The following is a 12,133-nucleotide window of genomic DNA, read 5'->3' as shown; positions in this document are numbered from 1 at the left end:
TAAATCCACCTTTAGTCTTTAAGTTGTGTTTATTTTTTCATCATGGCCGTCCCAGAATGTGTATTACCGTCCCAGTTTGAAACATGCATTGGAAAAGAGTTTTCTTCCTTGACTCGTTGTCTGCATGCTAATATTTTATCAGCTAAAAATAAAAGCGTTGATCTTGAGTGCTTTATTTCTGAGTTTGTTGATTCTGACATGATCATGTTTTCCGAAACCTGGTACACGGAATATATTGATGTTTTTAGGCTACTGCTATGGAATCTTTTTTTCTCAAATGCACTGAAGGCCGAGGGGGAGGTGTGTCAATTTTGATTAAGGAAAACATTGAGTTTGAATCATTGCCTACGTTTAGCGTAATCATTAAGGCCTATGAAGCCTTGTCACTGCAAACTAAGCACAATATTGTCTCTGTGATTTATCAACCTCCTGCCGCGTTTTGGCTCCCTGTTTGGATTGTTTAGGTGCTCGTTTTGAGTTTGCAAATTAAAGTAAGCCCAACATTATATGTGGTGGTGATTTTAAAGTGAACATGCTAAATAATAGTGTTTCAAAAAGAGAACTTGATAATCATGAATGGTTGTCGGAACGTAACCAGTTTGCCAACTAGGGTAAATGTTACTTCAGAAACATTGATTGACTTGTTCATTACTAATTACGAGCAGAGCCATGAAAGGTCTGAAGTAATAAGTTATGACCTTAGGGATCATTTTCCCGTTTTCATGTGTGTTAAAACCAGCTGTGCAAAGAAAAAAGGGCCAGTGTGTTTTGTGTCAGTCCAGTGTATTACGCCGGACGGTTTGGGGAGGTTTGCGCAGAATGTAGCTAACACAAATTGGGATGACGTTTTCGAAAATGGAGACCCCAATGAGGCACACAGTTTATTTTTGGAACGGTTTAGAAGCCTTTACAGAGTCAATTTTCCCCACAAAGTAATTAAAGTAACAAGTTAATTAAATTAAAAATGCGGATTTGGAAACCTTAGGTAATGGTTGACTTACTCGAAAGAATAAATATTAAAAACGCTCTCTACAAAAAGTTTACGAAGACTAGAGATCCCAATGACCTCAAGACATTTAGAAATTATCGTAATCAACTAACAAAGGACTTGAAAAAGGCCAGGGAGCGTTACCATCATGAATCTTTCAGATCTTCAGTAGGCCGCAGTGACCTTATGTTGAAAAATTTAAATGCGGTTGTCAGGCGCGGTAAGTACTCCAATGATATAGAAAGCATTTCTTCTGGCGGCGTCAAGCTAACTGGCATATCTTTAGCAGATGTAGTTTATTTCACAATACTACTACCCCAAACATAGGGGCATCGTAGGAGAGGGTTACAAAAATATATATACAGTGAAACCTGTTTAGAACAAACCCACGTACAGGAAATTATTATCGATATCGAACTCACGGGAAATTTAAATAAAAATGCATGTAAAAAGTACTTTTTCTAATGAACAACATATTCGCTATATCAAACTTTTTCCTCCCGTGAAGGCTTTCAAAAACGCGCAAACAACCGTCTTCTAGCCTGTCCCTTCTCCCTTCCCCTTCCCCTTCCCCCCCCCCCCCCCCAAAAAAAAAAAAAAAAAGAGAAAGAAAGAAAATTCCAAAGGCTCAAGTTGCAAACAAAATTGAGCGAAGAGAAGCAATCCAGAATGGGAGAAAGCTAAAAATACACTCTGCATACACACACAGAAATATAAAACTTTTCATCCGAAAACCGTTGCCCACAAACAAAAGAAATTCAGAAGGGGAGATAAGCTAAAAGAAGCAAACTCTGCAAACATGCAAAAAAAAAAAAAAACTTTTTAGCACGTTGTTACAAGGCGAAAGCGAAGAGATGAGAAAGAAAGAGAAGCTCTTGCCTTACAGGAATGCAACGTGGAAGTTCGTTGTAAATGATTTTTGCTATATTGAATTACTTCCTATATTGAACTGATCATAGCATTTCCTGCTGTTCGTTATAAACGGGTTCGACTGTATATAAATGAATACATTTCGACATAATGAGCAAGTTGCTTGCAATAAGGTGGCCAGCGGTGCAGGAAGTTTTCAAGTGAATCTGAATTAGTGATGCTGGGGTGAAGGCTATTCCAATCGGATATAGTTCGTGAAAAAAATTTAATTTTTAAAGCAATTTATGCGGACCTGGATATTGTTTATGTATCTTGGGTGTGAAGCTCTAGTGTTAGTTCTGGATGTATTTAATGACTACTTCATAAACTTACCTCAACATACTTATAGTGGCAGCGCATGCAAAAATGTCCCGTTTAGAAACAGTGACTATTTTTTTACATCCAGTCACTGACGCAGAGGAGTTTACAGTGTTTATGGAATTAAATAACACTCACAGTTGTGATGCGAATGATAAGTAGATTAGACCAGTCAAGTGTGTTTTACCTTTGATCACTTCGTCTCACTCATATATTTAACTTGTTTCTTTCAACTGGTGTGTTTCTGGAACTCATGCAAGCAGCTAGTGTCTGTGCTGTACAAAAAGGCAGATAAAAACTACATAAGCAATTACAGGCCTATCCCTGTCTTTCCAGTATTCTCAAAGGGCTTAAAAGAATTATACATATTCGTGTATCTCAGTTTTTGGATAAACACCGAACAATTATTAATGCTCAATTCGGCTTTCGGAAATATCGATCTACAGAACTTGCATTGCTTGAACAAAAATAATTCATTCTATGAAGTTTTGATGGAAAGAAATTGGCCCTTGGCATTTTTGTAGATTTTATAAAGGCATTTGATTATATATGTTGCATAAATCATATTTAAATCACCGTAAAGGCAATTATATCCGGTGTACCACAAGGAAGCATCTTAGGGCCGCTACTGTTTAATGTTTACATCAATGATATTGTAAACATAAATCCACTGACTAAATTCGTAATATATGCGGATGACACTAGCCTCTTCTTTTCTCACGAGACTGGTGACGAGCTTATCAGCTGCACAAACGTGACCCTAACAGCATTGCAAAAATTGTCGTCAGAGAATGCGTTAAACATCAATGCGAGCAAGACGAAGGCAATCATCTTTCGGCCTAAAAACAAAAATGTTTCTACAACTAAGATCATTGTCTTAAATGCAAAGGATATATAGATATTGTAAAAAATTTTAAGAATTTTGGGTATGATTTTCAATCAGTGCTTATCTTGGGAAAATCATTAAATGATTTACGCACTAGATTGTCACAGGTCATTGGAATAGTCTCTCGTAACCGTTTTATTCTATTGAGAAATGTTAAGCTTCTTTTACACCCCACTATTTTTTTCTCACCTGAATTATTGTCATTTAGTTTGGGGCACAACCACCCACACACTAATCTCCAAAAAAATACTCTTATTGAAAAAATAATCCGTGCGCCTCAATGAGAATGTTTCTTCCGACTCGAGCACCCAGGGTCTATTCATAAAAAATAATATACTTCCTGTTTAGAACATGTACAAGTATAGACCCGCAATCAGTTTTAAGTTAGAAAATAGCAGATATGGGGATAGCTTAGTAAACCTCGCGGAGCTAAAAGAAGATGTAACTTCCTGCCCAACTCGGTCGGTGGAACACTGGACTGTGAAACTGTGTCAGTGCAATCAATGCAATCACTCAAATACTCACTTTCTACTATATTGAACACCCTAATCAAAAATAACATTGATATTATTTCTATTGCAATTCAGGAATTACGAACTGAACTAATGTGGGACGAAAACAAATGAATCGATTTATGAGACCTGTTTGATTTTTGTATTTTACCTAGTTATGTTGGTTTTCTCAGTGTTTTCTTTTACACTGTTGCTTTGTTATGACTTCTGTATATGCAACTATAAGGGAAAAGGGGCTCCGTCAAGCTGTTCTTACAGCTTTTTTTTTTTTTCCCTCATTTCCTCCATTGTGGTATCAAAATGTAAAATAAAGTTCCGTAATAATAATAAGAATTTTCATTGTTAGAGTTGAGAAAAGGAAAGCAAGTGGCAAAGCTCTTCAACCAGTGCTTTCCACATGAACGAACGAGCACCTAATTTCTCTGGACATGTGCCTCAGGACATGTGCAGACATAACATGGAGGATGCTAAAATGATCCTATATTTTGATGTCAGAACTTTTGGCCAGCTCCTAAATACTGCAAATATGACAAGACAGATACAGCGCGCCTAGAAAAAGAAGAACAAAGGTTTTACTCTTTGTTACTCCTCGAACACCGAGGGCAAAAAAGACTCGATTGAAGAGAAAAGAAAAGATAAATGCAAAGGACCTCAAAATTTCGGTCGGATGTGTACTGTACCTACCAGAGCATGCATCAAAGACACCGCACAGGACCCGAGAAAGTCCTTCCTTCCGCAGCAAGCACTGCGTCAGTAGCTGGCCGCACACACTTTTTAGCCACCTTGGAGCCCTCTCAGGATTGCTTCCCTGAAAAGAAATAGTAAACAGATGTACGTTACATAAATATGTCCATACAAGGAATTGCGAGCAATGCAACAAAGTAGGAACAATCCAGAAAAGCATTCCTTGGGAAGGACTGCCTGTGGAGGAAGGGACCCGAGACGTGTCCTGTTCGGATGGCCGTTTATGGAACACTGACTTTGCGGGTGCGCAAACCCCGCGTGCCCCCCCAATCGTCCGCGCGCTCCTACTCGTCTCTTATTTCTCAACATCCTGCCGGGCCGGAGCTGGTGTCTCTGCTGCCTCAAGAAGGTAGAGCCGCTGGACAGGCCTGTTGATCTCTCGCCCATCTGGAAGAATAATTCTGCACACTCGTGGAACTTGATCTCTGCCGGGGAAGAGCGCTGCAATCCGACCGAGTTTCCACAGTAGGGGAGGAGCGTCATCGTCATTGACGATCACGACGTCGCCAACCTTGATTGTTGGGGTCGGAGTCTGAGGGCTTTCATGAGCCGACCGCAACTGCAGTAGGTACTCGTGCTTCCATCTACGCCAAAAATGGCCTAGGATTGTTTGGCGTAGTTTGGCTTGTTTTTGAAGGCTTGACTTGATCGTCTGGGCGCCATTCGAGCGCGTTGGGGCTGCCTGTTGTCGCACTTTCCTTTATTTTCTGTCGGTACATGAGTGCTAGATCTTCGGGAAGAGCTCTCATCAGTACACGATGAAGAACCACCGCGTAGTTGTTGGGAGGAACATTCAAGCCTTCTAGAGATGTTGTGTGGAAACGAATGGCGTCGTACAGCTGACGTAGTTGCGTGGCGTTTCTTGAACTGCTTATTTTCGGAAGATTCAGTAGCTGGTTAATGTGTTCGTCGATCAAGATATCACGTCTTCCAAATCTGTCATGAAGTGTACGAACTGCAAGGTCATAATTCTGCTCGGAGAGACGAATGCCTTCGACAGCCCGCTTTGCGTTGTGAGTGAGGTATGTCATGAGGTACTTAAATTTCTCGATAGGAGGGAGATCGGGATTTCTGTGAATCGTGACATCAAAATGGTCCCAAAATCCCTGCCAATCCCTGATGTTTCCGGCAAAGGTAGGTACCTGGAGTTTGGGAAGGGCGACCCTTCGATGACTGCCATGAGCGGGTGCTGTAGGGACGGTTCCGGTGGGAGAAAGGCTGCTCAGGGTTTCGGTTGTGGGAGGGTTGCCGCTGTGCTGCAGTGTGTCGGTTGGGGTGCTTGCAACACGCGTGGCGGTGATCGTGGGTTGGTTTAGTTTTTCCAGGGCGTAACGAAGGCGCGTGATGCCGTGGCTAATCCCCGTGCGGTAGTCCTCTGCTCCCTCGATTTCGTTCTCCAAGTCGTCGTCCGTTGTCAATGTAAGAATATCCCGGTCCAGGTCATCTAGGCTTGTCTGCTTCTGGATGAGGTAGTCGAGCGGGAGCCGCAAGTCAAGCTCTGTTGTGTTCGGGTTCTGGATAAGAACGTCCAGCTGGGATATTGTCCTGGTGACGGCGGAGCGGACAACGCCGCGGGTCCTGCGTAGGCGGTCCATGTCCTCTCGAGGGGTTTCGGCACCAATTTCTATGTGGAGGAAGGGACCCGAGACGTGTCCTGTTCGGATGGCCGTTTATGGAACACTGACTTTGCGGGTGCGCAAACCCCGCGTGCCCCCCCAATCGTCCGCGCGCTCCTACTCGTCTCTTATTTCTCAACACTGCCAATACCATATTTGCAAGAAAAGCCCAAAAACAAGAGAGCCACCCAAAGAGTCATATTTGCCACAAAAATGTTTCTGTGCAGCAAGAGGGGCCCTCTGGCCCCCCTGCTACAACCAGTCCTATTCTAGATACGTCTATGGACTGCTTAAGGGGTCATGACACAGACATCTAGTTGGAGTATTCTTGATACAAAACCTTCACATTAACATACACACCAATTTTTGTTGTTTTTAAAGCCATAATGGCACTGCCTTAGCTCTTCCCTGACCATGGGGAAAATGCCTGTTTTGTGTTGCTTTTTGCTCAATTTTTTTTCTTGAGGAAAACAATTAGGTTTACAATATGATGCTTACATGGAAATGAAGCTAAATAAATAAGTGTTTGAATGATGCAAATGTCAAAGCAGAGATTTAAAATCCAACGCAATATTTAATTGGTCAAACAGAATTATTTTCCAACTTTTGGTCCAAACCAGGTACAGATATGGCCATCTATTAAAGGGGCCCTCTGCAACAACTTTTTGACTGGTTTTTAATTTTCAGCCTGAGCGCATTGAACGTAGTAACTTAAAGAAACTTTTCTTTTCTCAAATTTCGCTTTATCTTAAAAGTTATAGGCAAATTAGAATTACAAAAACAAGCAAAAGATAACCTCCTTCATGACATCGTAGGTCCTGGCTTGAGTGGCCGTGAACTAGAGGAGAAGTAGTGAGCTCATTCAGCGCTCACGGCTGCCGCACTCCGTGTCGATGACTCGAGAGGGCGCCACTAAAGCAGGTGTTGGATAGGCTGTATGAAGCGGGCGGCCAGGGCGGCTCGCCTTGCATTTGCTGCGCGATTAAAGACTAATTCGGCATAACACTTCATTGGCCACAAACGACAGCGAACACGGGATAAAGATCAGTTCAGAATGGGAGCCACTTCGCGCTGCCATACTGCCAAATGGCCAAATGGCCAGCCAAGCCCACGCGAAAGCCTTCGGAACGCTCAGAACCGGTCGGATCCTCGAGCCGGTATACGACTGCAGCGCCGCCGCGTACATCCGGGACCTTTCCACGCTCGCCGTTCGTCGGAGCCTCATCCCACTAGCCCTTTCTAGTATGCACCATTTTTTCCGCCGCTTGGTGGCGGGTTTGTCGACAGGTCTTTTCTTGCTTCCGTACTTTATAAACTGCATTTGTTTCTTTTCTGATCTAAAATACTGAACAAAAACTACTTTCATACATAATTGAAACGGTTTGCGACACTTATATTTTGTATCTCGACTAAAAAAAAAAGCTTTCAGCGGCTTTGACCTGTAGTAAGCCCAGGACCAAAGACGTCACACATTGCACGCTTTCGGCAACGTGGGTCACCCTCGTAGGTGGAGGAGGTTTCCGCGTCGTCCGGTTAAAATATGACTCACTGATATTTAGTTACTCTCTCCGGGCCCGCTGGCTTGCCCGAACCCTAAGAGACGTGGAAACCGCAAAAAAAGGTAGACGCTTAAATATGATTGCAGGGCCCCTTTAACACAAAAAAGCAAAAAAAAAAAAGAAGTTAAATATACTAAATGTTCTCCAATTTCACAAAAAAAGTAGAATTTTAGCTTAAGGGGAGACACCCCTGGGAGGGTCAACTTTTGAACCCTTGGCTTAAAATTAATGAAATTTACAGGGTAGGCTGGTGGTCATGCTAGAGGGTGCATAACAAAATTTTAGGTCTGTCGGTTAAGTGGGAAGGAAATTAGGGCAGCTTCTACCAGCAGCACCCCTACACTGTTTAGTTAATCTATCGTCAGAAAACTATCACAATATTAAAGATTTTTATTCACTAGATATGTAGCAGAATGCCTAGGAGGTATGCCTATGGAAAACTTTTTGTAAAAAGTCATTGATTTCTATCAATTTTCTCTTCTGCGAAATTGGTCAACTTTTTGGTCTTCTGTGTCTCCGACAAAATGTCAACATTTTTTATAAAAGACATCCGTAAAGTGACAAACAAACTCCATAGGCGCATTCCTTATTAAATTTCAGTCAGGAAAAGTGAAGAACGAGCCTTGCCTGTATTTTCATTCTCAAACGATAGATTGACTAAAATGGAATTTATACAAAAAAAGTTCAACGGAGAAAAATGTGTTCAAAGTGCTCCAAACCCTACCTTTCCTTTAGCTTTGGTGTACAGAAAATAATTTATAAAAAATTAACTATGCAGTGTAAACTAGTGAAAATTTCTGGGAATACTCTCTGTATGTAGATGGATGTAAATATGTAATCTTTCAAAATCAATGTTTTTTGAAGAATCTTTTTTTCTCCGGGTAGTGTCCCCCCTTAAAAAGATTTTGATCTACCAAAAATCATGTTAACCCTCATGAATGACATGCCATTGGATCCAGTCATTTCCCAACGTGGTGAAGCACAGGTCATCAGAACTTAAAGGGATACTACAACGAAATTTCGTCGCTCATTTTTTGGTATATATGTGTTCAAAGGAGCAGTATCACATCGAACATACCAATATCTTGTTAAAAAAGTCACAAAAAGGAATTTTAAAACAAATTAAACGATTAGCAAAGAGCACTTGGTGGATGTTGCTAACGCCTCGTTTGTAATGCCCGTCTAGAAACCTTGACAGCTAGTGACGGTAACTGTCTCGCCTCTGGCCACGACGAGAGAAGAGGGGAAGGAGGAATTCCCCTCTTCCCGAGGATCTCTTTTGTGTGCTCCAGAAGTCGCTATTGTCCCCCTATAAGATTACAGAAGATTAACCCGTCACTCAAAATTCGTACAAAAGCAGCTGCTTCGGTGGCTGGAACGACTAGGCCATCCTCTCGACGTCAGCCTCGCCGTAGCTTTGTTCGTCCCGAGACGAACTACGTCGCGATTGCGTTGGATGTCACGTGCTCTCCGCTGGCTGTTTCCTGAGCACTTGCCAGAGTGGGCCGTTTATAACGAAAAATACAGCCACCAAGCTCAAAATACAAACGTGCGATTCTCATTTACGGATATTGTGGATCATATTCAACCTATTTTTGAACACGACAGGTATATTTCAAATTTCATTGAAGTACCCTTTTAAATATGATCTTATCATTGGACCCAGTGCTGCTATCCGAGTCTAAAATCGACGGGGAATTTGCGAAAATTTTCATGCTTGCGAGCGCACGCCGGACCCGTGGAAGTGGACATGGCTGTCACAAACAACGATGTGCCGTCCATTTCACGCTCCGCCTAAAAATCACTGCCACGCAGAAAGAGGAAGAGAAACAAAGAAACCAAAACTTTAGTCTTCAAACTACCTACAAGATTGTGCAAGAGTTTTGAAATGGGCCTCCACGCCCATCGAACGCCCATCGATCATGGGTGTTGTACGCTCTGTGCTCAGGAAAGGGTTAAGGTGCCCAGTTACATTGTCACCAATTAATGCCAACACCTCTACAGTGAAGTTGAGTAATGCGGTGTTGAGTAATGAAGTTGAGTGAAGCGCTATTATGTTCTCCAAGTCTACAGTGAAGTTTCATTTGTAATAGGCAATAAAGCAAGTATGTGCAGAGTAAGCTCCACAATAAGTACAAAAATAATTTATTTGTTTAATTATGATCCAAGTGGTTCCTTGCCGCTGCCACTTATTTGAAAAAGACGGTGCTCAAAATGCCAAGCCATGTATGCTAAAATGAACTTTGCGGCACCATCGACAAAAATGTGCATGTTGGTGCACCTTTACAGTCAGTAAAGTTATCACCACACTGTTTCCCAGTGAACCGGTAAATGCCACGTGAAATTGTGGCTTAGTTCCAATTTGGGTTCCATATCAAATGTTCACCTATGTTGGGGTCGAAAATAACGGTTTTGATCCAGTTTTCAGTTCGGGACTGGCACTCTGGTTCTCTCGATTTTACTGTTTGAGTGCCGTGACCTCTTTCAAGCTAAATTTGTCCCTTCAAATGTCAGTGCTCCTGTCTTTCTGAATTGGTACTTTCCTCCTTGAGCGATCAGAAAAATAACTAATTTTTTGCGTGTGAAATAGTTTTAAAATGCTCTGCCCAGATGGCATCAGTAAACTCTTGATATTCTGCTGAATACAAAAGGAGATGCTGCAGTAGTATCATCCTTGCCACCTGGCGCCACAAAGAGGCAACAGTCAACCTTGACAAGATTTGAAATAGGAAGGCACAGCAATTCTGTGGATGGCTCTTAATTCAACCAACAGAGCTTGCGATTAAAACGTATGTCGTGCGGTACTGCTGGAAACTCTCACCACTTCGTTTCTCTGCAGGGAGGAGCGGGAAAGTATCAGGAGCACTTCTCTGACAACAAGAGGTTGGTAAGCATTCTCCAACAGGAATTGCAGGTCTGCCAAAAATAGCTTCCTGTCAGACAACATTTCTGCAATTAGAGCTTGGTCCTCGACCTGTTGTTGATCTAGAGAAACAAAATAAAATAATGATAAGCTTGCATAATTAAGAACACAATGAGCATGAACCAAAACCAAAAAAGCAGCTTTGGGGGTGGAGAGATATGGTTAAAATGTTGTGCAACACTGGGGAGCATACAATCAATGAGTCAAAGACGAGATATTGGCCGAGACACTCGCTCCGACACAGTGCAGCTGTTTCACACCTTTTTCTTTTGACCGGCAGACACCACGACTGCTTTATCTGCTCTTGCATACCGACGAGGAAACCTGCCTTGACAGCTTCGTGCTCCAACCACTAGGTGACAATTATTTCGGAGAAGTCAACAATATTTGGCTCAACATTTTACTTCTAAGCAAAATATGCAGGAATAATCCAATACCTCTAAACTTCTTCAAGGACAAATCCAGCTGGGAAGAAATCGATGGATGGTTGGACATATCAGAGTCATGTTCACCTCCATTGTCAAAGCCTGGAATCTAAAAGAAATAAAAAAACTTCAAACATGTTTACCAATAACGTTATTACACAAATCCAGCATTAAATTATCTACATGAAACAACAAACTAAAAGTGATTTGACAAGAAAGCTTGTATATATTACGCATATATTACCCCTGGTATAACTCCAAATGCCCCGATACAACACTAAAGTAGAGCAAGCGGACTTCTCTTAATTGTTTCTTTTGATTTCAAAGACACCTATAGGCTGCTTGGTTTGAAATAAAGGGGCCATGACATGATGTTGAACAGGAATGTTTCTCAGCTTACACAGGCTTACTGGCACCAGTGGGACTCGAGCATAGCACCACGCAACACCACTGAACAAGCTTCTTTGTCGCCGCGTAATTTCGAAGATTAAAGCGGACGTTTCCTTTCCTCTCCTTCTCAAAAATTGATGACGAAGTTGTGGGCATTGAATCGTTCGCATTGTCAACAATGTGATCCTGATATCGTCATCGAGCTTTGAGGTCCCCGCGATGACGATTTTAAATGCAACTCATACAGTGGACACGAACACCGCGTGAGCATTCGACTCGGGCTCGTGGCAATCAATGCCTCTACATGCTTTTCGGATAGTGGATAGTGACCAAATGCTGTGATGGCGGGATTGCCGAAATGAACCTTAACAAAGTGTGGAGCTCAGAGTGCCCTGTGCCTTAACAATGTGTGGAACTCAGTGTGCCCTGTGCCTTTGCCAACCCCAGCGAGTGGCTATGATAAACATTGGAGGCACATAATCGGGTCCACATCATGTGGCTGCTTGTTCTCACTAAAGTGAACGCTGCTCGTGTTTCTCGACTTGCTTCTGCAACTGCCATTGCATGGAGAAGAAAACCAAATGGGTGTTTTGTGGATTACGAATGTCAAAGAACAGCGGTATGCACCGAAAGAAAAATTGTTGCACTGCTCCTTAACAAAAACACAATGAGTGTGGCTGCTCAAAAAAGCCTCGTGGAAAAGTTTTTGCAATTTTGAACTAGAAAAACAGTCCAAAAACCCATACTATGCGACTTTTCGACAGCTATTCAAAAACGCTATGTATGACCTCAACATTTGGAATATACCCTTAGCAAAGAACGTTGAAAAAAATGTTCAGTCCATTTGAAGATTAATTTGGATC

General features: G+C 42.1%; 1 protein-coding gene across 2 annotated transcripts in view; it reads right to left on the bottom strand.

Annotated features, from left to right (window-relative positions):
- The window catches only part of LOC8043382 (transport and Golgi organization protein 6 homolog), a 38,212-nt gene that overhangs the window by 21,625 nt on the left and 4,454 nt on the right, over positions 1 to 12,133 (bottom strand). For both annotated transcript variants that reach the window (XM_029971143.3, XM_029971144.4), the window contains 3 exons: positions 10,893 to 10,989; positions 10,354 to 10,517; positions 4,298 to 4,421 (listed from right to left, as the gene is read on the bottom strand). In XM_029971143.3, the coding sequence (XP_029827003.2) occupies positions 4,298 to 4,421; positions 10,354 to 10,517; positions 10,893 to 10,989 (385 nt within the window). The remainder of the gene's footprint in view (positions 1 to 4,297; positions 4,422 to 10,353; positions 10,518 to 10,892; positions 10,990 to 12,133) is intronic.

The sequence above is a fragment of the Ixodes scapularis genome, unplaced genomic scaffold (assembly GCF_016920785.2).
Source record: "Ixodes scapularis isolate PalLabHiFi unplaced genomic scaffold, ASM1692078v2 PGA_scaffold9__187_contigs__length_104089568, whole genome shotgun sequence".
NCBI lineage: Eukaryota > Metazoa > Arthropoda > Arachnida > Ixodida > Ixodidae > Ixodes > Ixodes scapularis.
The sequence above is the reverse complement of the archived record's forward strand: the minus strand, read 5'-3'. Positions and strand labels throughout refer to the sequence as shown.